The sequence below is a fragment of the Microchirus variegatus genome, assembly GCF_963457635.1.
Source record: "Microchirus variegatus genome assembly, chromosome: 5".
Lineage (NCBI taxonomy): Eukaryota > Metazoa > Chordata > Actinopteri > Pleuronectiformes > Soleidae > Microchirus > Microchirus variegatus.
This window is the reverse complement of record NC_139806.1, coordinates 26,386,946-26,413,809: the sequence shown is the minus strand read 5'-3', so window position 1 is coordinate 26,413,809 and position 26,864 is coordinate 26,386,946. Positions and strand designations below refer to the sequence as shown.

The window sequence follows — 26,864 nt, the reverse complement described above, 5'->3', positions numbered from 1 at the left end:
AGGGAGAAAATGGGGGGGTGGGGGTGTAGAAAGGAAGGGAGGACAGAGGGAGAAAGGGAAGGAATGGACAGAGGACGTGTCCTCAATATCCTGACAGAAGGAGGAAGTCATGTCTGGCTCTTTACATCCTCCAGAGTTGTGATTATAGAACTGTGTCTGATTTATTTAAAGCTCTTGCCGGTGCAACCGTGCACTCTGGCGTCCCCGAGTGGCCAGAGCAGGATAACGTGCCTTGATATGCATCCCACACACACACACAGACACACACACTGTACAGGATGCTGGAGCTGGGCAGAAGCCACTTGGCATTTTTACACCGGTTCTGTTCTTCAACTGATACTGAACAGTTAATTGTGTCTAACCCTCTGTTTGACTGAAAAGACAGAAGACAGAAAGTACATCATTTGAAACAAAAAATCATTATTTTAAGCTGGGATTGGCACCAGCGCCGTCCCACGACCCTCATGTGGAGGTTAAAGCGGTAAAAGACAGATGGATGGATCATTATTTTACCTGCTCTCTGTTTATTCTACATCATCAGTGCAGGGCGAGTCTTTAACCTCAACCAGCTGCAACAGTATATCACGGCTAATCATTTGGACTTTTGACAGACGGATAGATCGATAGGTTGATACAGTACGTGCATCCATAGGCAGGTAGAAACAGGACATGTAGTTCAGTAAGTAGAGACCAATATGTAAATGTAAGGTAGAGACAGTACATATGAGGATACAGTACATACATAGGGAGGTAGAAACAGGACATGCATGCATATAAAGTCGATAAATGACAGGACGTATGTCGACAATCCTTTTCAATGTGTTTTTCGAATGAAAATCACCATCAAAACCACCATTCCAAATCGTTCAGCCTTAACGGACTTGCTCGTTCAAGTAGAGACCACGATATGTAGGAAGAGACCGTACATATGAGGATACAACACATACATGTAAGGAAAGGTGATAAATTACAAATATAGATGCAGACATACTTTAAATCGTAAGTAGAGATAGTACGACAGTAAGTGAGAGAGGATACAGTACATTCATACACATAATTGGATAGATTGACTTGAAGTACATAATATGGAGAAATGCAAGGTGAAACACAACCGCATTCCTATTCATTCCAGATTTTTTCAGCAGCAACAGGACATTAAGCATAAATAACCCCTCCACACACCTCCTCTGTATTAGCATCCCACTCTCTGGTCTGATCAGAGGCCCTAATTAAAGACAGGTGAATCGGAGCTCAATTATTATTCTTGCGGCGTCGCGGCGAGCCCACCGAGCTCCTGTGATGGATTGTGATCTCTGCTGTGGTTGAAACGCTAGAAAGAGCACAATGTCTTACAGCGGGAGCCACTGATAACTTCATGCAGACAAATAAAGACTGTCACTTTTATTGATTTTTTTTTTTTGTACCCAGCCCCCACCGCCCGCCGCCGCCATATACACCCACATCTCCTGCTCCGTCCCTGTCTGTTTTATCCCTCCCTTCCTCCCCTCCACCCCTATCAAAGCCTCTCTTAAATAGTAAGCTGCTCAGCATCACATGGAGGCATGGAGAACGCTTTCTTCCACCCCGAAATGAGATCGACATTTAAATGGCGACTATCTCTGTGCACGAGTAAACCAAATAAACACATATATATACTGTAACAAACATGAAATATTTACTACAATATGCAGAATGGGAGTGAAATTGTCCCTTAACAGTGGGGCGGCAGCCAGCACATAACGAGAAATGCAATTTATTCCCTGGCACGTCGCTGCCTGGACAGGCAGATAATGAAAGGCATAGGTCATTGGTGGAGACTTAAACCTGCAGCAATGGTGTGAAATACATTAATAAATATCCACAACATTAGTCGGGTGGAGAGGGTGTGGGTGCAAATGATGCGAGGAGGTGCTCGTCGTCAAATGTCGGGATACAATTAGTCTTTGGACCGCTGGTGAGAGGCCTCCTGCAAATCATAATATCCCTGATCGTTGACATCTGAATATCCATTACTGCTGCCCCCATGGGAACCTGTGCCGCGGCAGCCCTGAGGAGCAGAACGTGATGAGTGTTGTCACTTTCATTTTAGACGCCGCACGTACTGTATATGTTCACCCAGGCGGGGGCAGCCACCAGTGTCTGGGATTGTCTCGCAATGTAAATATATGGTGTTAATATATTTATCCAGAGTGTAGGTATTAAACACAGGGAACAACACGACAGATACAGTGGAACATAAAGGTTTTCTTTACATTATTTTTACCCTACCATGACCACTACTCATTTTTAAAGAGGCCATGTTTGGTCCCAGTCTGCAGTGTTGTTTTGTGTCTCGACAACAACAAGGTGAAAAACACAATAAATGCAGGTAACAGCTATTTTCTCCATGTGCGTTTGTTATGCAATAATGCGGTTTCTTTGTTCCAAAAATGGAGTCATAGTCTTTCCACGAGGATTGTAGGGAATCAATACAACAACAATGGTGTTATTTTTCCATCACTGTTCCACTGTGCAATCATCATAATGAAGAGTTAAAGACAACAATATATCTGTTTTAACTTTAACCAGTACCATTTAAATACCTATACTGCAGATCTAAACATTGACATTTATTCTTATACTTAATCCCTGAGGTCTATGTCAATATACATTTAAAATAAACCGTTTTTTAATATCTTATCTCATATGTTGGATCCCATGTGTCAAAAATCCAAATTCGAGTTATTATAGATCATGTATACACGTCATCTCCTTCCATCTGTACGGAAACGGATGGAATCATTTGTTTTCATTCTTCAAAAGTTCAGTTCTCCAGACCCAGAATTACGATAAACACTGTAGTGAATATTCCAGGCCTGCGTGTGGCGCTGTCACAGAACCCTGTGTACACACTCCGAATACAAGATATGATACAGAAACTTTGCCGTGTTTTCCTGAACTCCTTCTTGTGTGCCCAAGACTTACTTCATGTGTCAGCAAACACATGGAACAGAGGTGTCAAACTCACGGCTCGCGGGCCACATCGCAGCCCTTCAGTAGATTTCCTCTGGGCCCGCCATTTAAATGTTTGTATTGATTGATATATGTATTGATTCATTTTTGTATTGATTCATTCATCTTGACTGGCCCCTCCTCACGTGGCACCAAGGTCCTTTATCTTTGTGATCCCTGACATAGAAAACGGCAACTGTTCGCTACTTCCTGTCTTCCTTAAGAGACTTCTCTAAAACAGCCGTCTTGTACGAACATCTTGTCTAAACATATATTTGTGAACGAGGGGGGATAATAAATCCCACAATGACAAACTTAGTGTGTTATTGTAGCTTCGCCACATCTGTCAGGTTGTCCATTAGCGCATTGTGAGATTGGGAATCGCATGGTCAATAATACGTCTCGTGGCCGTTGGACAGCGCTGACAGGCTGCAATTATTTAAGGCTTCGCAGCAAAACAAAACAATAGTGCAGGTGATTTGTTAAGAACAAATAAAATAGGTAACATTTGTCAGCTTCTATCAAAGCCTTTACTTTGGATTTTTTTTTTTTTTTTGCAACAATGGTTCTTCTGTTATTTTGCATATCCATGATAAGTAGTTCTTGTGAATGAACAGTGATGAAATCTTTGTATTCAGGAAGTCATACCGTTGCTTGGTCATTTTTGTGTTTTGGAAACTGACGATATAATAATCCCTGCCTTCCTCTCTCCCTCTCTGTGTTCCAGCGGGTGACCACCCGTACGAATGCGAGTTCTGCGGGAGCTGCTTCCGCGACGAGAGCACGCTGAAGGGTCACAAGCGCATCCACACCGGGGAGAAGCCCTATGAATGTAACGGCTGCGGGAAGAAGTTCAGCCTCAAGCACCAGCTGGAAACCCATTACCGCGTGCACACAGGTACTGTGATGAAAATGGGGTCGTACCTATGTTCCCCGGGTCCTATGTTCCCCGGTTTTCCCAAAAAAGGTCCTATGTTCCCCACTTTGTGGAAGCCTGGGTGTGGAGCTCCAGGGTAAAGGGTAAGGGTTAGGGTTAGGGTTAGGGTAGGGTCCTATGTCCTATGTCCTATGTTCCCCCGGGTCCTTTTGGGGGAAAATGAGAGCAGGTAACATAGGACCCTTTTTTAGAGAAAGGGTCCTATGTTCCCCGGTCACATACAAAGCGGGTAACATAGATACGGTCCCATGAAAATGAGCCCAAATGACAAAAAGGAGACGTTTGGAGAACAAAACACTGTGTGTATGTTATTTTATTTCACATATTTGCTATTCAGAGGATTTAGAAACTGCATGTGGGTTTCGGGGGAGTTATGGCCAGGAATAATTTCATGATTTAATTAATGCCTGAGCCGAGAACTTCTTGTACAGTCTTATCGAAGTGCCATCATGATGACTAATTTAGGGATTAGTTCATATTTGTTAAAACTACAAATTTCTGCCCAGTGGTCGTCTGCCTGCCTTGACTGAACTGACTTCATTTAATGTTCAAGAATGTGTCTTTGAGTCCAGGTGAACACTGAATTTAGAAGGACTCCCTCAAGATGAGGTTTTGAAAGGTCACAGTAACCTTGGTCAGGATTCCCCGGGAGTGGTTGTGAGCTATTGCGATCAACAGATGCATAAAAGGAAATATATTAGTCCTCAGAGTCCAACTGGAAAGTTTGACCAAATCTGAAGAAATAATCTTCAAAAAAGTCCAGAGTAAAAGATCCAAAAGACTGAGATAAGAATTAGACGGACAAACTGGCAATGTAACAGTTAGGGCTGCAGCTATCGAATATTTTTGTAATTGAGTATTTAACTGATTATTTTACTCCATTAATCGAGGAATAATCGGTAGAATACTCGATTACAAAAATATTCAATAGCTGCAGCCCTCGTAAGCTACAAGCGTTAGCAACTGGATGCTATCAGGCTCAGATGCTGAATCATTGAGGACGTGCTGTTGTGATACGCCAGTTGTAGTTTGTTTAAGTGTGAAATGGTCCCACCCTTTGGACATTTTCTGCCTTTTTACGGGCTATTTCACTCTCCGTCTCCGCCATCGCGCCAGCTGAAATCCGGACGTGCGGCGTGCATCTGCTAAAACGGTCCGTGTGGAACAATGATCCCTGTGCTAAACAGGCCGCGCGAGATAGGAATTAAACGAATAGGAATTTTTGTAATCGAGTAATCGTTGCAGCCCTAGTAACAGTAGAGGCATAAAAAAGGACATGAGCCTGCTGTACATTATTGCCACAATACCATTCTCCCATATCTCTTCATTTAATACGAGCGTGACGCCATATATCGCATCATAAAAAATGCAGTGTTTAAACATCTTGATGTAGCATATGCAGTTCTCTGTTTTCGGAAGAAAAAAAATCCACATTGCACCGCACAGACGAGGCCAGATGAATATCTCTGTTGCCGTGATACAGTAGACGAATGTCTCCGAAGACTTTGTATTGATCCCGGTATATTTAGAGCCCCATAAAGATGTTGACACAGTGATAAGCTGGATGCCCCGGAGAATGAGTGTGCACTCGGCACCAGACTGAGGAAGGATACCACGGCTGCTCACCAGCTTGGCACGCAGCCACGGCTTTATGCCTCCTCACCATCTCTTTTTCTCTAACTGACACGCACACACACATTCAATAAGCCAGCTGTTAAGCCACACTATCAAGGCAGGCTGTCCAATAATTGGCTCCCCCCTCCGTCCACCCTTTCACCTTTTATGTGGGGGAGAGGGGCTTTGCTTTAAGCCGAAGAGCAACAGCAGATAACAAGAGCAAGTGACAAGCTCACAGTCAAAGGCCACCTCGCACAAAAGGCAGCTGCTTGATGAATCATCGACATTGGCAACCTCGCCTCCTCCGCCCCCTTCTCTCCACACATCCTAAATGCCAATGCCGGATCAATAGCCGGGGCCCCATTTGCAATTCATTATTAGCTGGTTATTCGAGGCGAGCCCCGTTTACAGTTTGGTTATCAATATCGTCAGCGTCGCGCGGTCATCCACACCCGCTGCCGGGAAGATAAAGAACCCTGCAGCACTGTATTTACGCTTATTGGGTAAACTGTGCCTTAACCTCCGACTCACTCCGAGGTCAAAGTGAACAGAGGCACCAAAAAAGAGTTGTTTGTCGTAGTACGTGTGCGGCGCGTGGTTCCCAGCTGAAAGGTGACAGCCAGCACCGGTGCCAGATCACTTCCGACAGCTCATTTCAAATGCCATTGGTAAAGGTCAGCATTTACATGTCTAATTTGCGTCTGCTGGCTTGAGCGCTGGTGGATTATTCCCCACCATCACTCAAATCATTAGCACATTTAGGCTGGTTGCTGTGGATGAATTGAAATGTGCCTCTCGAATGTTGGAGCCCCCCACGGCAAAGGAAGCTGTGTTGATTTATGACACCTTCACGAGGTCTTTGTGGTCCGAGCTGCTTCATGGGTAATGTACCGGGCATCAGCTTATTAGACGTGATGTCATAATAATCTGTGGAGTATAAACTGGAGTTTTTGGAGCACATTGATCTTAATCTAAACATTGTTTTCAGCTTGATTTATTTGAGCATGATCAAATAAAAGAAGGCAAGATAACAGTAAAATAATAAACATTCAGTGTTTTAAAATAGTCAAAGCAAAGGAAAAAGTAAGAAAAAAATGCTGCTTTTAAAGATCTGGCCAAACTGAGTTCATGTTCTACGTGTTCCATTTCTTGAGCACAGCTGTTCCATAGATGAATAATAATCCAAGAATAGATCCACTGGTTCATGTGCAGGAAGCACGGTGACATTTTGTAAGAAGCAGAGAAACCAGGCTGTGTAAAAAATAATGTCTCCAGGTGTAGAAGCTGAAGTCTGAAGTCTGTGGCCTTCAGATTGGCAGCGTTAAGCTATTTTTTCCGGGGTTTGGGGAGTGTGGCGTCCATTTTGTCAACTGTTAATAATTAAAACAGATAATAAAGCAGCGTGGACGTCTGGACAAACTGTAAAAAAGTGACATTTCACAAAGTAATGGGTGATGTCATGGTGGGTGGCCACTGTCCTCTGTGATGGATGACACTAAAAGCTCCAGAGGAAGTAAAAAAAAAAATGAACCTTCAGTCCAGATTTGGGTCTGGTCATCAGATGTCATGGAGTCATTGTCTGTTTTTCTCACTGTAAACGTGGTAATGTTTCTACGGAAGAGGAAAAGGGCCACACAAGAAAAAAATATTTGTTCTCAGAATGTTGACTTTATTCTCCAAATTCTGACTTTAAACTCAGAATTCTGTGGCCCTAATCCTCTTCCGTACATTTCAGTTGCAGTTGCTTGCGTGGCGTGAAAAAGCCTCCAAAATCCCAATACAGTGGGGTCTTTTTAATGAGAGCACTAATGAGAATTGATAACAACCAAACACAAAGCACAGAAGTCGCCCCGAGCCACAGGAATAATTAGAAGATCGTTGTGTTATCATTTTGTTTTCAGTTGGAATGACTTTAAAGAGTTAGCGTGGTCTTTTTACAGCCACACGCTGCTGTTCGGGAGACAGTTGGGATTTCACTCCCGGGTTTTCCGACGTGCGCGCGGTACAATGATTATCACTGAAAACAGAATTTCTCCCGAGCCAACCTGGGGGAAATCTGTTGTCTCTAAATCAGTAGTGGTGGGATATCTGTCTCTTACGGAAGAGGATTAGGGTCACACGGGAAAACATATTTGAGAATGAAGTCAGAATTCAGGGTTTAAAGTCAGAATTCTGAGAATAAAGTCAGAATTCTGAGTTTAGTCAGAAATTGTGAGAATAAAGTCAGAATTTGGGGTTTAAAGACAGAATTCTGACTTTATTCTCAGAATTCTGTCTTTAAACCCCAAATTCTGACTTTATTCTCACAATTTCTGACTAAACTCAGAATTCTGACTTTATTCTCAGAATGAACAATGTCAGAATTCTGAGTTTTAAAGTCAGAAATTCTGACAATAAAGTCAGAATTCTGAGTTTAGAGTCAGAATTTGGGGTTTAAAGTCAGAATTTTGGGTTTAAAGTCGGAATTATACGAATAAAGTCAAAATTCTGAGTTTTAATATCAAAAATTCTGAGTTTAAAGTCAGATTTTGGAGTTTAAAAAAAAAAAAAAATTCCTGTGTGTCCCTAATCCTCTTCCGTAGTCTCTCCTGGAGCCTTGACACAGAGTTTCTTTGTCCTCCACTTTCTTTTTTACTAATATCTGTATTAAATGTCTTTATCAAACACTGTTATGGGATGGACATTATATGGCTAACACGGTTGTTGTCTTCGACCCCCTCCACCCCCACCCGACCTCGTCTTTAGGTGAGAAACCATTTGAGTGCAAGCTGTGCCACCAGCGATCCAGGGACTACTCGGCCATGATCAAGCACCTGCGCACCCACAATGGCGCCTCGCCCTACCAATGCACCATCTGCCTGGAGTACTGCCCCAGCCTGTCAGCCATGCAGAAGCACATGAAAGGCCACAAGCCTGAAGACGTCCCGCCAGACTGGCGCATCGAGAAGACCTACCTTTACCTCTGCTACGTCTGAGAGCTGGGAGATTGAAGAGAGAAAGGGGGTACGTGAGGAGCTGGGGATGGGGTGGAGAGGTGAGGTGAGGGGGGAATGTAATTGAGCGGATAGGAGGCTCGAAGTTGAGCGTTGACAGTCGAGGGAACGTCAACGCAGAGAAAGCAAGAGGGGTTTTCACTTTTTTCTTTTCATGCAAAGGCGGGAGGCAGCAAAAAGACAGGGGTTTAGAGGGTGGTTAGACAGAAGTGCTAAGAAGAGGAACTTCCAAGAGAGTGACTCTCCACCATTGTTCGGATTCACCGGGTCATTCACTACATCTGCGACTGTGTTATTGTTTCAGGTCATTTCATGCAGCGCCATAAAGCAAACGGGGCTGCAGGGAAGTGAGTGTTTTCCTTTGGATGCTGCTGCCACAGTGGCAAAGAGAGGCAGGTTCTCAAGGGCTATCTCAATTTGCACATCCATGCCATCCAGGAATCTTTGACTCCACTTAAAAATACAGAAGAAAGGACTTTTTTCTTGTTGTTGTACTTTGGTTTTGGTCGAGTTTACCTTCATGCTGCTCAGACATTAAGAGTTTGCGAATCTAAGCATCAGCTTAGGCCCCAGTTCATTATTGCATCGTCTGCCTTTCAAGTTTGAGGTCGCTGCGAGTCACGACAAATTTATCTTGTGGAGGCGACATGTTTTCCCAACACAATCGAACAAATGAACACTCCAGAGTGAGCTCCAGAACTGCTTTGGGTGAACATAGCCCGTAATCCTTCCCTAAATAGGAAATGAATCATCTCCTGTGCCTGAGCAGAAGACGTATATCTGCCCCGTCAAACTGTCCACACACACTCAATCCTTCAGATCCCCGGCAGTGGCAGTGAGATAGCCCATGAGAATCCGCACAGAAGAGCCAGCGGGCTTATATGCAGTAGATGAAACAGCTGAACTGGACAGGTGGGAGCATTAAAATACTGCAAACCAAGCACCCATTTGGTTGCGAGGGGGTGGGACGCGACGGGACGATGCTAGTGCTGCTTTTAGTTGGATGTCTCAGTAGTCTTCCTGGTTGTGGATCTGTGTCACCTGAAGCCTGGACAAGGACAAGGAGTCACCCAGCGCGGTTCTCCCCAGAGAGCCGCTTCTTCTTCATATATATTTTGTTTTTCAGCTCCGCGTCATCGTTTATCACGGCTTGATTGCACAGGTTAAACAAAATGACGACAACGGTTTTCTTTTTTTGATGCCCGCACGGTGTATATCGTCTCATTAGACCGTTACTCGTTAACCACACATTACACAGCACAATAAACCTACTTAGCAATAGACAACCGGACTGGCGTTTTATCCATGCGCATTTAATCCAGATCACTATCATAATCTCACACTAACGACGGACAACACAAACTGACACAGTATGAACAGTTAACACTCTGGACACGGCAGATCTGTCGAAAAGTTGGACTTAAGGCTGCTTTTTCCGTGGGAGTCCTGTGACTTTTCTTTGTTTGACTTCTGCTAAAGTGAATGTTGAGGAGGAAGGGGGAGGAGCCTTAGCTGCACACCTTCACATGTGGCGTCGCAGGTTGAAGACTGTTATATGGCTACGAAACATGAATGTGAATGACTGGAAGCCTGGGTTCATATCAGGCTGGTGTCGACACGACGCGAGTGCCCGCAGAGAGAGGTTAATGCTGCCTTTTATTGAACGTCGGAGAGCTTTAATTCCAACACAATAAGCTTCTTCTTTTTTCTTTTATCAATTCGCCGTGGAATGCTGTCCTCTACGGAAGAGGATTAGGGCCACACAGGGAAAAAAAAAAATTCCTATGTGGCCTTTTTCTGACTTTTCCTGACTTTAAACTCAGAATTCTGATTTTATTCTCAGAATTATGAGTTTATTCTCAGAATTCTGACTTTAAAACTTAGAATTCTGACTTTATTCTTTGAATTGGGACTTTAAACTCAGAATTCTGACTGTATTCTCATAATTCTGACTTTATTCTCAGAATTCTGACTTTATTCTCAGAATTCTGACTTTAAACTCATAATTCTGACTTTATTCTCATAATTCTGACTTTATTCTCATAATTCTGACTTTGAACTCAGAATTTTCGACTTTAAAACTCAGAATTCTGACTTTATTCTCAGAATTTTGACTTCTAACTGACAATTCTGAGAATAAAGTCAGAATTCTGAGTTTAAAGTCACAACTCAAATCATTGTTTTCCTGTGTGGTCCTAATCCTCTTCCAGAATCCTCCAATTCTTCTATGTAAGTGTTTATCGTACACTTGAAAACCCAGGACGTACAAAATGAAAGTCAGCCGACAGATGTTTCCTCGCTGGATTAAATTACGACCAGTGCTGGATAATTAAGCCCAAATATGAATGCTACTGTTAGGACTGTATAATCTACTGTTCCTGAACGCGTCAACAGCAGAAATAACATTCTGTCTGTGTGTGTTATACTTGTGAGGTTGGAATTTCCGACTTTTCCGATGTCTGTGAAACGCAGCGTTAGCCGCGCGGGTACGCTTAAACCTGAAAAAGGCTAAAATGAACATCAGTGCATGTCACAGCGTTACTGGGGGGTGATCACATGTCCAAATGGGCTGGGGGGGGATCAAAGTCACTGGTTGGACGGGATACGGCGGCGAGTAAGACGACAGAATAAATCAACTCTTTTTGTTATTTTTGTTTTTTTTCGGTGGTATTTTTGTCCCTGCGCTTTCTCTGTCTCTTCTCCTGTTTTGTTTTTTTTTGTTTTTTTGTCGTTTTTTATCGACCTTGAGTTTGAGCTCAAACACATCGTACTTGAATTACCTCGGTTTTTTTTTTTTGTGACCTCCTTCTGTTTTCCTCGTTCATGATTGTTTGTCGGGAAAAGATGCATTGCACAGCGTGATGAAGCAATGTGTAGAGAAAAAAAAGAAAATTAAGTGCCACGGTGAAGAGATTTGTTTTTCTAATGTTGTTGTGTATTTCTATGTGCATTAGATGTTTACCAAACTTGGTATTATTAACCCTGCTTGTTAAAGAGCCGGAAGGTTTGGTCTATTTTTGTTTTTTTGTTATAAAAGCTACCTCTAAGTTTTGTTTTTGTGTTGCAAAAGCACATGTTTTTGTGTTTGTGTTTTGCATTATTTTCATCATTGCTACTTCATCTCATGCTATATTGTTGGTTTTTTTTCAAAAGTTGATTTATGATTGCAAAAATGTATATAAAAGGGTAAGAAATAACAAAAGTAGAGGTTGATAGGATGTGAAAAATCATTCAAGTGGATGTTTATGGTTCTCTTGTAGCCCCGCCCACCTCCAACGATAGAAGAGTAGAGGGGGGAAAAAAAGAAAAAGCAATTTTGAAGCCTTAAGTGATGAGACGGTGGGATGCAGCACGATAAGATTTCTTTCTTTTTTCAGATGGGGTTTAAAAGCAAGAATTTAAACTTGAAAATATGTTAATAGAATTGTAGTTTTGTAATGTGAAAAAAAAAAAAGAAGAGAGAGAGAAGAAGGTTTGTCAAAAGGTGGCAGAACCTCCCCCCGCGTGCAGGACAGGTTGTTATTTGCAGAGATGCAGAAGTGCGTTTGGACAATTGGAACTGCAAGCGGTAATCAAAAAAACAAACAAAAAAAAAGATAAAGAAAAGAAAAAAACAGGAGGTTAAAAATAGAGATTCTCTCAGCTGACAAAGCTTCTCTTGAGAAATTAGTGTAATTCCTGAACAAGAGCCAACAGAGGCAATTTGATATATAAAAATTGTGATATTTTTGTATTCAGTGTCAGTCCTTTTTCCATTTGTGGAGGGTTAAAGCAGGGCACAAATATTTGTATTTCTTTTTGTTATTATTATTATTATTATTACATGTTCTTTTTTTTCTCTCTGGGTGTGAATCATTTTTGCCTTGCTCCTCTTTGATATCGTTGGACAAAAAAACCCGTGTGTGAACCGTATGTTGTGATAATAAGTGTCGCTTTTTTCTGGATGTCAATTGCATTGTAGGTGAAGGACTTAAAAAAATAATAATAATAATCGTTTCTGCCACAAAATAAGCGTGTGTAAAAGAAAAACAAAAAAAGAAAAAAAAGACGATGATAAAATATGGGGGCAGCAGGGGGCGCTGCTGCCACCAACTGACCAATTAGTACTTGTCATTCACAGTTTTTCAATCAAACTTGACTGTCGACATTTGTTTTTGTACTTGAAAAAAAAAAGAAGAAGAAGGGATGGCATGTCCCCGTCCTGTGGTGTCTTGCCATTTTATTCTCAAACACTGTGATCTGAGGGGTGTTTTTTTTTGTTTTTGTTTTGTTTTTAACCCTCGTAAATAAGAAAAAAAAAAACTCCACCCACTACATATAACGCAGTCTGAACCAACCACAATGCAAAACCTGTTCAGTCACATGATTCCCATAATCGTCCTCTGAATGTTTTCTACTTCTTTGTGCGGGTGAAAGAGTGTGTTTAAAAAAAAAAGTGTGTCACTATGTGTGTGTGTGTGTTTGTGGAAAAAATGCACTAATCAGATCAGATACAAAATAAGAGGATATTCTATGCCACTTTTTTTTTCTCTCTCTCTATGTTGGAAAAAAAAACCTTGATATATATATATACACATTGGCATCGATATAGTTCTTCCCTCAGTGTTCCTCCGATGTTTCTGTACTATCTTTGTGCCTAAAAATGGAAATTGTTCAACAAAAATATCCATCTATATCTGCTTAGTTTTCTGTATTTTCAGAAGAAAATAACCAGCACACTAGGGATGTCATGACGCTCGATTTAGACCAGATTTTTATTTTTCTTAAAAAAAAAAAACCTTATTGCTACTGAAGCAACAGGGATTTCCTTTTTTTTTTTTTCTTTTTGCGTAATGATTGGCACGCAAAAGCATTTACTTTCCGGACAAAGCAACAGGTTTGCTGTCGCGAGAACTTTCTACTGCTCTTGAATTAAAAAAAATAAAATAAAAAATCGAATAAAATAAAGAGAAAAACTTTATTTTGGCAGGTTGGCTTTTATTTTGAAGTACTTGTTTTGTTTTAAATTTCTACAAAATGCATTTAAAGAAAAAAAAGGGCGGGGGGGGGGGGGGGGGGGGTTATGATGTGGAATTGGGATTCATGGCATCCCTGGAAACTGGCACTCTGTGTTTTGGTGTGGTGTTTCTAGAACAAAAGTAGCCATTTCATGCAGTGTTGCAAACGCATGTGCCATCAAGGTCTAGACTTAAAAACTGTTGGAGTAACAAAGCACCAAGACATTGTATTTTTTTATATTAGCACTGAGGACCAACTGCCCTGTCGGACCAAGCATAACAAAGCTTTTTTTTTTAACGTAACAAAGCTTTTTTCTTTCTCTCTCTTTGTCTTTGTGTTACTTCTCTCCTCCATTGTCGTGACAGCACAAGTGCCAGTCAAGTTGCTCTGTATTAAGAAAATAGTGTTTTTATTATTATGATTATCATTTGAATTGTTATAGTTTTTGTCTACCTCAGCACCTAATCTTAGCCTAATCTTAGAAGGTGCCCAATTATTATTTTTTATTTTTGATCTTTTATTGTTGTCAGTTTTTTTTTCGGGTTTTTTTGAAATTTGCATTAGAGCTTTGCAAAAAGGTCCTTTGTCTTTTCCAGCGACAATGTGCTATATTTTTCTTTTTCCCCCGTGGCAGTGCGTTTCCTGTTGAGCTGTGCCACCGATCTATAGCCACCGTCTGTTGATATAGAGGTTGTTCTTTTCATTTTTCTTTGTTTGTTTCTTTCCATGTAGAATCAGACACATCTCTTTGTAACATTTCAGTGTTCTCTGATGGAGTGTGAAAAAAAATAAAAAGGAAAAATAAAAGATTGAATGCTGCAGGTTCTCTTCTCCATGTTGTCACTGAAGTCAATGTTGTGCCTTTGATAGTGAAAATATAAAGAATATTTCTTTTTTCTACACCCTACTAACGGTAGATTGTGTTTTTTTTTGTTTTTTGTAGTGGAAATTTTTTTTGTATTTTTATTTATGAGTCTCATAATAAAAATCAAATCCCGATGTTCGGTTGTATCCTTTCAATCTGCAGTTAGAACAAAAAAAAATAATAAAGAAAACTGACTTCATGTTGTCTGTCTTTTTGGCTCGATATTGTTTAGGAAAAAACAAAAAAGAAGTTCCTAAATATGACTTTTCTAACTGCATGTGTATCTGTTTTGTGATTATTATTGACCGCTTTTGCTATAACTTAAATAATACACTGTCTCTGTGGAGCCGTTTCATTTTACAATGAATTACAATCTCAAAAAAGTATTTGAAGAAAAGAACGCAAAATAAATGTCTTTCAAAATTAGAGATAGTTGAATGACAAAAAAAATAATAATACACTTGATATAATAATACTTCATAATGATATTATTTTTATTATGATTATGATTATAAATGTTGCTATTTGCTATTATTATTGACAGCTAAATCTGCATGAGTGAAACTGTTTCCATGTATGCATAAACTGAGACTTTATTTATTTAGTTAGTTATTAATTAATTAATTTACCTATTTATTTAGTTAGTTATTAATTAATTTACCTTTTTTTTATTTACTTATTTAGTTAGTTATTAATTAATTTACCTATTTATTTATTTATTTATTCATTTACCTATTTATTTATTTATTTGGCCCATGGGATTGACTGACATGTTGCTTTCTATATGTCCTGTATGTCACTATGTTTATATATATGTATATATATATGTATGTATATATATATATATATATATAAAAAAGAATATATTTATATATATATATAATATAACACATATATATCATTTAGAATGAATGGTTGTAAATTTGGGCAAAAACATCCATGAATCCAATTGTCCCTTTTTTTTTTTTTTTTGTTAAAGCACCAGAGTAAATTTAGGCTGATGATGCTGCTGATGATGATGATGATGATGATGATGATGATGAAGCTGCTGCTGCTTCTGTTGAGCATCAACATCCTGTCATGTGTTTCCACACAAACAAACCCCAGCTGAAGCTCTTTACTCTTCACCACCTGTTTGTGGCTGTTTGCCACCTTTTTTTTCATCCTCATAATGTTCTAATGACAGCACTTCAAGCCCCCACTGCCTTTTGTCTGCCATGTCACTGAGGTCATAAATGCTATCATTAGATATGCAGGGTGTGTGTGTGTGTTCAATGTCACACACACGCACACAACTGTCATTATAGAGGAGGTGTAGACTATTCTTTCTCTTTTTTTGTGTTTCCCTTTGTGTGTTTTTGACAGATCATGTACAAATACTCGTCAGCTGAAGTAAAAAAAAACAGCATTATTTTCAAACCTAAATAAAGTAATATTTGGAATAAGCGATAATCAGATCAAGATAGCGATTGTTCTTATCTTCCGAGTAGAGAAGAGTTTGATTATTGTTGTATACATTTAAACATTTAACATTGATGTAGATACTCTAAACAGGGGCCTCAACTCACAAAAAGTCCTGGGGGCCAGTGAACTTCTAGGCTGGTCAGGAGGGGGGGCCGGTCGAGTGGAAAAGTCCAACAGCTCAGGAAAAAATAACTGTTTGGTGATTAGAAAGGAAATGGATATTTAATATTTATTATGATGCTAAATTAATCTGTTAACAACAACAAAAATACAGAAATAAAAATCGAATCAAAACATTAAATCAAAATATCTTGTGGACAATACTAATTAAAACACTAGACAAGCTTTTAAATGATGAAATATGATTCAAATATAACCTTATGTATTATTGTTGTTCAGTTTGGGCCAGTTTTCATTATCATTTTAAAATACATGTAGGGCCGCAGTACATCGACTGGGGGGCCACATGTGGCCCTCAGGCCGCGTGTTTGAGACCCCTGCTCGAAATACAATACTTTTTTTAAAATGATATATTCATTCATTTATTGGTTGAAGTGACATGTTTCATGACATATGACAGCATTAATGATGTGTGGCTTGATTTGGCTTAATTAAATGTTTAAAATAGTGTTATTATTATTATTATAAGAAGAAGTAGAAGAATAATTATGTGGAATAAGATTGATTAATCCCGTGAGCCAATAATAATATCAATATTCAGACATAGCCAATATATCCATCAACCTCACAATCGAAGTCCAAAGTCTTTCATGACTTTTCCTTTTTTCGCCACCAGCTAATCATCATCATCATCATCATCATCAAAAAAAAAATCCAGGGGAAAAGGGCCAGACTTTTTGAATCCGAAACATGATTTCCAAGGCTTTTACTCGGGGAGAACTCATTACTTTTGAGAGGAAATGAAAGGAGAATTACATCAGGGGGTGGGGAGGAAAAAGAAAAATGAACGCTTGAATGTCATGTTGCATGTATTTTGATTTGATGTACTAAAATCCCTGACGTGGCCCTTTAATGTGCCGGAGTTTAAAAATTCATCAGACCAGTCAGTAATAAATCTCCATAATCAGCTCTGCATGGATGCTGTCATTTCACCCTCAATAAAGCCCAGACAAGACCCCGGCGCTGTCTGCTCTTCCAGCAAATAAACAAAAATCACATCAAAAAAAAAAGTGTCTCCAGTCCGTCCAGCGTCTGCTCATTTCCTGTCGCTGATCCACGCCATCAGATCTGGACTTCACTATATTAGAAACTAATGAGGCCACTCTCCACTTTCCACTGTCCGCTGCTCGGTATTAAACACATTCCAGCTGATTTATTTATTTATGGTTCCCTTTTTTTCAAGGTTTTGGCAGAAAACAAAAAACAGGAAATGAGACGGTGAAAGAAAAGGGTTTTTTGTCGCTGTCGACTTTGATCTTATTTTTGGGGTTTTTAGGAAGGAAGGGGCAGCGGTTTGGTTTGTCAGGATGGTGATGGGAACAGTGAGGGGGAGCCTTTTGTGTGTCTTTGTCCAACATAATGTGTTAAAGGCTGGATTCTTGATAGAGTTCCACTGTCAGAGTCCTCATCCTCAAAGTTTGAGGCTTTACATCAGGCTTAAATCTCACAATTCTGGCTCCTTTATACATGTTTTTAGTTTTGGTTTCTAAAAAAAATGTGTGAAAAACATGTGGCCCTAATCCTCTTCTGCAAGAAAATGATCATGATCTGTGACACATTAATTGAGGATAAAATACTATCCTGCGTGTGTTAGAAGGACGGGATGCAATTCCTACTTCATTTAATCTGATTGCAGTACAATTTTGAGTACTTTTAAGTCACAGCAGCATTAAACCGGTGTATTTCTAGGTTTTTTTTGGGTGTTATTTCTGTTTTTATGAAGTAACCTGATCCTAATTTGTTTATTCTACACTCCCTGAAATAACTATTGAATGATTATTATTATTTGACCTTTATTTAACCAGGAAAAAAACACAATGAGATGAAAAATCTCAAAGTATAACAAGCTATTCATAGTATAATAGTATGCTGGAATAGCGGTAATTGATGTAACACTGATATTGACAATAAAACACATTAAAATATAATTAAATATCACAGGTTTCACACAGGCATTATTGCAGGACAGAAAACATTATTTGAAAGTGTAAAGGCTTTGTCCTCAAATTGATGCCATTGTACATGGTGCCCTCCTCTGGCCGCTGTGCTGAACTGCATGAGCAGGAATAAATAAAGCAGTGCTGTACATGTGTAGTCTGCAGTGAATAAAATAATAATAATAATAATAATAAAAGTACAGGTGAAAGGAGTCGCTGATACGACGAGTTTACAGTTTATTTAAGGATTTACAGAATAAAGAAAAGTATAAAATAAACACAGCAAAACGATTAATACAGTATAGTACTTTAAATATTATCCAAAAACGACATTATATTATCCAAAGAGCTGTTGAAAAGGTAATTTACTATATCATGTGACACACGTTTAATAAATAAATGTGACCAATTACATTGCAATTTATGCAGTTTATAGCTTGCTGATATAAAATGTTTATTTCTTTGTATTGTTAATGCATATTTTAAATATTTACAGTACATTGCGGTTGGATATTTTGTATACAGATAATCTGCCACACACCAGCCTGTGGATTATCCTTATCTGTACCTCCAGTGCTTAAAAGTACTGATGAATTTAAATAAATGAACATTGAAAACTATTGAAACTGAGCCATGAGGAGGCCTGGAATGAGCATAAATCTATGTTTATTTCCCAGAATTGTTTGCACTTACCAAATGATGTGATTTGTTTTATGTATGATGAATCAGTTTGATATTTTTACAGTGTAAGTGTGTGGGGGATGTCATATAGGTTTACTTGGCTGCTTTGGGCTGGACCCTCAAAGCATCTGTGATGGGTAAAAAAGGAACATAGTAAATGGATGATAAGAATAATAGTGCTTGCAGGGATATAGTGCCTCAAGTACAGGAACCATTTCACTGTTCCACTGCTTTACGAGAGCCTCCCCTGTCTCCACTGAGCCACGGGGGCTTAGAGCTGCTAAGTCTCGCCTTTTTAATTCCACGCTCCGCTGAGCTTGTATCCACACCGGTTGTGTGCTGGAACACTCAGGCGACCTGCCACACTGACCACAGTGTGCCCAGCGTGATGCTGTACGCCACCACGGCCACCAGATAGACCCTGAAGAGCAGCACGTCCAGCACGTAGCCCACCTGCAGCCACTCTTTGGCCACTTCCCGGCACCTGTCCCTCTTCTCCAGGAAGTGACGTATGGCCGTCACCTCGTGCAGGATGTTGTCCATGACGGGCGGCGTGGGGTCTCTGGAGGGCGGCAGGCCGAGGCCACGCAGGCCGCCTTCTCTGTCGTGCTGGCTCAGCCTTTGACCGACCTCGCAGGTGTGGTGGTGGTGGTGTGTGCACCGCGCTGTGGGGGAATATTTCACTTTGAAAGGTTGTATTTATGTGGTGGTCAAGTATTACTTCCACCAGAAAAGGAAAGTGGCTTAAAGGATCAGTGTGTAACATTTAGGAAGGCCTTTTTTGAACAGAAATTGAATTGATTAGCCATAAGTATGTTTATACACATGTATAATCAGATTAAATTAAAGGTGCATTATTTAAAGGTGAAGTAAGTAGTTTATAGTGCCATCTAGAGGAGAGGCTGAAATTTACAACAACTGCTCCTCTGCTCACCCCCTCCCTTCCCTGAGCGATACGGTATCCTCAGCTGGTCAAATGTCGTCCTTGTCGTCTTTCTCCGTGTCAGCAGATGAGGTTCGTGGGGAGAGGGCGAGCTACCGCGGCCGTAGCAGACGAAGCGGAGAGAGTGGAGGCGGGACTTCCGCTACAAGTAAAGCGACGCTTGATTTGTTCTCTCGCGTTTGTCCTTACAGGCTCCCGTAGAAACATGGCGTCGTAGCAATGCAGTAGCGGCCCGCGACCATGTTATTTTACATGACTTTTTGAAACACTACGAAAATGAAACAAAGAATATTATACAGTGACTAGACAATGCAGGAGCACATGATATGTATACAAAAGTGGATTTTGGGCCATACAAACCCATAAATACTACACAGTGTCCCTTTTTTTAACAGTGGCAATTTGGATTTGGATTTACATTATTCTCCAGCTATCTAGCTATTAGCTAGCTAGATATTAAAGGTGCATTATGTAATAAATCTAAAGCAACTGGCCATAAAATCCTTCTTATATGTCACAGAGACTCAGGAATAATGTTCATATAACAAACTGAACTCAACAAAAACAACAGTACAGTCAAAATATTTGCATTAAAAAATATATTTTGCAGACTGCAAATCATGTTTATGTTTTGAAATCATGTTTTGGCATGTGGCGCCACCTACCGCCATCTACCAATCATTGCAGTCAGTAGAGTCTCAGCTGCCAAGCAACCACGGGTTGCCAGTTACGTCAGAAAACAAAACCTAAAAGACCTAACCCTCTGTATTTTAAAATTGAATGTAGTAACTGTTTTTGGCCACATTCTTACATATGGCACCTTTAAAATATGGCTAAGTTAAGTTAATTCAAACTAAAGTTATCAAGTTATATCAAGACAATTTACCTTTCATTTGAATTATCTTTATTGTAGTGCTTGGCACGTTAACGCTGTTAACCGCTAGCTAACGCACATTAACACATGGCGCGTTTCCATGAAAAAAAAGACGCAAGTGACGTCATGTTTACGTGCCACGGCACCGGAGTCCAGGCTCAGTTTACCAGCTAGCTCCGTTAGCTCCTTTAGCGCTGTTAGCATGCCTACAATTGACCTGGAGCGTCTGTTTTTAAAGTTTAGCATTACTTTAGAGATTCATTTTAATAATCGTCACGTAAACATGACGTCACACACAAACATGTTTTTCTGGTCATTCGCCATGGAAACATGCTAATGTGCGTAATGTGCGCAGCACTACTTTATTTATTTAGTTGTTACAGAATGGAGTCCTGGTTGGTTTGTCAACCATTTTCTTTTTACTTACGACGAGCAGACACCCAGGAAAAAGTAATGGAAAATGTGGAGTGTTTACATGCTTTTTGGTCCACGAAGGCAACCGAAGCTCTCTTATGTGACTTTGGATGGAATGGGTGGAGTCTGGTCACACCAATCGATGTCGCTAAATCTTACACACTGGACCTTTAACCCAACTATACCTCATCCATGGTGGAACCACACAGGGTTTCCAGCACACCTGATTCAAATGGTCAGCTCATCAGCAAACTGCAGCAGCCTGATAACGACCTATTTGTTTGACTCAGGTGTGTCAGAGCAGGGAAACCTGTATAACATGGAGCAGGATTCTGGACTGCTCTACATGCTTTCACCTGTACCTTACCAGTTCCATAGTTGTTCTCCTTGTAGGTCTCCAGGTCCGAGGTGTGGGACGACAGTCTGGAGCAGAGGCGGTGCTTCCTGTGGATGCAGAACAGGACCGGAGCTCTCTCCAGCACCAGGTACTTCACCCAGTGAGGAACGGGAGGCTGCAGGTCCTGCTTGTGGACCAGGCGCACAATCAGCACGGTTTCTGTCAGGCTGATCACCAGGAGCGCCATGCACACCACGAAGTACACGCCTACAAGGCAGGTAAGAGCAGATCTGTCTCAGTGTGTTTTATAGATCAGCAGGGAGTTCACTCATTTCTTCAAAACTATCATAGGAGATCAGAGCTGAAATTGAATAGTTTGAAAGTCACAAACAGACATTTAGATCCCGGTCACCTATCAGCGGGGTTCCTATAGCAGTGGCGGGCAGAGTGTCTGAGACGATGATGAGGAAGACGGAGTAGCCCAGCAGTAACGTGATCTTGAAGGAAACCCTCTCTCCACTGTCCGGTGGCAGATAGAAACCGACGATGTCCATCACCATCAGGAAGATGCTGGGCATGAGCAGGTTCACGGTGTAGAACAGCGGCCGTCGTCGGATCACCACCTGGGTAATGTTCAGTTCGATTTAGGTCAAAAGGTCACTTCTTCAATTATTAGTCCAACGAAGACAGCAAAAGCGTAATTTTCCCTTCGTTAATTCCATTCATTTGTTCTTATGTTTGTTCATTCAATCGCTCTTTGGTTCATTCGCTCAATAATTCATTCATTAGTTTGTTTGATCATACGTTTGTTGCTCAATCCTTCATTAGTTTGTTCACTTATTCGCTTTTCGTCTTTTGTTTATTTGTTTGTGTGTCCTTTCATGAATTAGTTTGCTCATTCATTAATTTATCCATTCACTCATTTGTTTTTTCATTAATTTAGCCATTCCTTCATTTGTCCATCGGTCGGTTTATTCCACTGTTCTTTTGTTCATTCGCTCACATGTTTGTTATTCAATCCTTCATTCGTTAGTTGTCCATCACATCGTTCTTGTCATCATTAATTTGTGTATGTTTGTTCATTTATTCGTTGTTTTTTTGTGCATTGGCTTATTCATTTATTAGTTAATTTATTCTTCCATCATTTGTTCAGATAGTTGGTTAGTTAGTGGTTGGTTAAAACATTACAATTGAATATATTGATTAAACGAAAAATTCATTAATAATGATTTTTTAAAGTGTCGTAAAAAATAGCCAGAACTAAATAGAAGTAGAAAGCAACTCTTAGTCTCGTAACTGAATGCACTCACGTGGAACTTCATCTCGGCGTAGTAGTCGTCTCCGTCCACGCTGAAGCTCTTGTAGGTGGACAGGATGTGAAGCAGCTCCCACTCTCCCTGGTTCATGAAGACGCTCTTGTCCTCCCGGAGCTCCTCGGGGCTTCGCATCAGTGTGATGTTGATGTCGTCGACTGCGGATCGAACACACATTTGGAAGGAAGTTGTTACCCTCTAACTACCATGATGGATGGATGGAACAGGAGGACAGATTCATACAAATCTGTACAAAGTGTTGAAGGTCAAGCTTCCACTGAATTATTATTCCAGTTTAAGGTGGCTCTTATACAACGTTATTACACCACCTATCATAAAATCTATAATAATATAATAAAATATATTTTAGAAAACTTTCAAAAACTTTAAAACAAAAGGTTTTTGTTATTTATTTGGCAAATGACAAACTAAATTCACCTTTTTACACCCACATTCTCTGAGAAGTCAGCAATTAATTAAGCATTAAACCACTAAAACAACTTTTTCTGTTCAGGAATGCAAGTAAATGACTATAATCTGACATTTTAATCAATAAATAGTTTATTGTAGAATAGTAAATTTGAAACTAACCCCAAAAGAGCTTCTACATACATGTGTAATACCATTACAGAAATGGTGATAATTACCTGTGGTCTAATTTGATGTGGAGATAACATGTAGATAGAAGATAGATTTATGCAATATTTCTTTAAAACAAATGATGAAAGTACTGTATGTTCAATAATTGAAGGTTCAGAGAGAGAAGAATGTCTTACTGGTGTGGAGCCAGCTCTGGAATGTGAGGCTACATTTCTGCACATCGAAGGGGAAATTGTAGATGTTGAGCGTGCACGCCGTCACCACCTGGATGGGCTTGTAGTTACGCACCAGTCCGTCTTGAGTCACGTAGACGTAAGGGATGTCGGGAGATTTCCCCACGTCCACGCTGAACATTCAGAGACAGAAGAAGACAGAAGGTGTGTTTTCAGACGAGAACAGAAACCGTCCATGAGGAGGAAAGAAAAAATGCTTCTTACAACTCATTGATGAGGATGTCGGGCACCCACACGTTCGCCGTGGGTAAAGACACTTGTGTGACTTCATCAAAGTCTTCAGGGTTCCAGACCAGGAATTCATCTGTCCACGACTGACATTATTCAACAACAGAAGCAGCAAAATCACACAGAATATGATTTTTTTTTTTTTTTTTTACAAAAATAAGGCCTATAAACTGTGCAGACAGAAACTGACAACTCAAGATTTGATACAGACATATAATCCTAACCCTTTTGTCTCTAATCCCAGGTTCCAGATTTGATCGTCTGTGTCCAAAATGGAGGAAACTTGTTCTTCTCCACCAATCAGGGTTATGAGAGGTAAGTGTTTGTTTTTAATTGCATTGCTTTATAGAATATACAATTTATGCATTTAGATTTTTTTAAACTGATTTGACTGAAGGTTGTTGTTGAGATCTTCTCTTTCATGTTTTGTGATGTGAAAAATATGATTCTTAGTATCTTAAAACTTCTCAAAACTCTTATAATAATGACAATTACCATTTATTTTTTAAATATGTGATAATATGTATAATTCCACAAATTTACTGTCCATTGTTTTACCTGGAATGTTTCGTTTTGTTACAGTTTTACCTCTTATTTTTGGGACTGTGGGTTCCTTATTTATATATTTTATCATAGTTTCTTGTCAAATGGAAACTAATCTTGGTGTTTTTGTTTGTTTTTCTGAACTTTCTCTAAGAAAGTTAAACAGAGATTGTGACTCCCAGAGATTTTGTTTTCCAGACCCCATGGCTTCTTTTACCCAACAATCTAAACAGTCCATGTTTTTGGCTTTAAAAATACATTAGTCTTACTTGTCTGTACCACACGTATGTTGTCAAAACCTGGTTCTTCTCATCCTGTCGTGAAATACAAGAAAAAATCATTATATGGGGCCTGGCATTGCAGAGTGAATGATGGAGAAAATAAAAAAAAAAAAATGTGAAAAATGATCCTGGCTGTGGACTGGACTCACCACATTCAGAATGGAGTAAACCATGAGGTCTATGGCGACTATCGTGGACGTCCTCCAGTCTTTCACTGGTCTCACTCCTTTCTTATAACCCGTACTCAGAAACTCCGACAGACGCACGAGTGTGGCGTTGGCGAATCGTCCTGTGCTGCTGCCAAGGCGCTTAGCTGGAGGTTTCACAATTCTACATTTATCTTTTTTACTGTGTGTGTATGTATATGTGTGTATATATGTGTATGTATGTGTGTGTGTGTGTGTGTGTGTGTGTGTGTGTGTGTGTATAAAATACAATAAATTAGTGTTTAAAATGATTTAACTTAAAGACAAAAAAGCCATACCATGCAAATTACATTTATATATAACAAAGAATGAAATATAAAGCTTTGCTCACCAAAATAAAAGTCCACAAAAGCCCAGTAAAAAATCCACTTGAATCAACACTTACATTGAAAATAAGCAATTTGTTGTCATGTTTTAAAATTATTAAGTGAAGTAAAGTATATGCAATTTTGTAAAATTCAATTGCTCGAGAACACCTACTTCTTAAAAGTATCTCTAAATCTCTAAACAAATGCACACTCATATAAGACATTTTATACCCTGTTTATTCAGTTTTTTGTTGCACAATTCATTTAAAACAAAAAACATTTTAGTTCATTTAGTTTCATAAGTGCATCATCATCATGTCTGTCCCTGATAATATAATAATACATTAAAGAATGTAAGCTTGTTGTTGTAGGATTGACAAAAACAGAATTGAAAGCATATAAAGGACAGAAGTGTGTGTGCGTACCTGTGCACGCTCGTGAAGCTCCTTGAATCAGCAGGAAGAGCAGTGTGGTCCATCCCGGCGAGAGTCTCATGATTCCAGTTCACGTGCGTTCCCCGCTCCTGCTGCTCTGATGTGGGGCCTCAGGACGCCTGACACCGTTATGCTCCATCGCTCTCCACTATATCCATCAATTCACGCCGGCGTCCACCATCAAAACCTTGTTAGTGTCTCTCAGCCCATTAGGGTGCAACCAATCTGCTCTGACGTCACTCGTCCATGTTCAGTAGAGCAACACGATCACAGATAAATGGAGCTGATAGACTGGCAGAATGAAGCTATAGGACTCTATAAATCATCTCTGAGTAATTATTTGATTAATACTTAAAGATCTGCTTGGTATGTTTGGGTAATTGTCTGTTAAGATGCAAGAACTTAACAGTCTGAGCTATTAAAAACATTCAGAAATTCTACCTGCACAAATATTTCACATCCATTTAATTTTATTTAAATAATCACGTTTTCATATTGGATTAAATCTAATTCCTGATAATCATTATATATCTGTTACTTGTGAAAACAAACCAATTTAATCAGTTAAATGAATTTATTGCAATTGTCCTTGGTAATGTATATTATAGAAGAATGTTAACTTTATTCTCGAAGTTTTGCCCCTTTTTTCATTTGTTTTCTAAAAAAATATATTCACATTTGATTTATTGGTAATTTTACATAAATCTCATATCAGTTTCTTTCACGTTTGTCTAAAAAAAAAATACATTCAATGTATTAGTTATCTTAAATCCAAATGGATGGAAATGTTTAATGCAATTTAATACAGTCTTAATACAAGGCCTCAATATTTTTATTAGTATAACATTTATTTCATCAGTAATTGAAATAGAAATAATGAATTTAGACTTCTCACTGTTGCTCTAAAAATAAAAAATAAAATATTCTGAGGCTTTTATTTTGATTTAGTCATGTTTTATCTTCATGACACGATCATCATATGCAGCTCAAAGGGAAAGTTTAAACGCAGGTAAAACTCAGAATTCACAGCCATTTGTAAAACTTTTTTTTTTGTCAAGCTGCACAATGCAGTGTTTTGTAATTATTAGTGTGTTTGGCTCACAGCTAATCGGTGCATTAGATTATTCCACAAACACAAATACATGCTGCTTCACAACAGACTCTCTAAACGGGCACATTTTCAGAAAGAAAAAGGCAATAAAGACAGTAACAAGACACTTACTTAACATTTATCCACAGCTCAATTGCATAACATCACGTAACCAGATCCACTGGAAGAAGAGGCTCGCAATTACTGTGACAATTGCATTAATATGGATCTTTCCACCAGTGAGTTTTCTGTGACGCACTTTTGATATTCTTATCACGAGTATTAAGAAACCACCGGGGAGCAGAGACACAGCAGCTGAGCTCTGAATGGGCTGTATTGATCTATTTTGTGGCTGCAGGATGGAGATTAAAGTATGAACACAGTATTTTATAACATC

General features: G+C 39.5%; 2 protein-coding genes across 3 annotated transcripts in view; one reads left to right on the top strand and one right to left on the bottom strand.

The window, feature by feature from the left end:
- zbtb16a (zinc finger and BTB domain containing 16a) overlaps positions 1–8,520 on the top strand; it is a gene marked incomplete at both ends in the record, with an annotated part of 138,526 nt that extends 130,006 nt beyond the window's left edge. For both annotated transcript variants that reach the window (XM_083889458.1, XM_083889457.1), the window contains 2 exons: positions 3,719–3,889; positions 8,291–8,520. In XM_083889458.1, the coding sequence (XP_083745584.1) occupies positions 3,719–3,889; positions 8,291–8,520 (401 nt within the window). The remainder of the gene's footprint in view (positions 1–3,718; positions 3,890–8,290) is intronic.
- Positions 8,521–19,011: 10,491 nt separating this feature from the next.
- On the bottom strand, positions 19,012–25,438 carry htr3a (5-hydroxytryptamine (serotonin) receptor 3A; the record flags this gene model as incomplete). The annotated part of the gene is made up of 9 exons (XM_083889055.1): positions 19,012–19,328; positions 21,262–21,498; positions 21,644–21,854; positions 22,542–22,702; positions 23,321–23,490; positions 23,582–23,691; positions 24,418–24,462; positions 24,579–24,742; positions 25,369–25,438. 9 exons carry the CDS (start codon positions 25,436–25,438, stop codon positions 19,012–19,014), a joined length of 1,485 nt encoding a protein of 494 aa, XP_083745181.1.
- Positions 25,439–26,864: the final 1,426 nt, after the last annotated feature.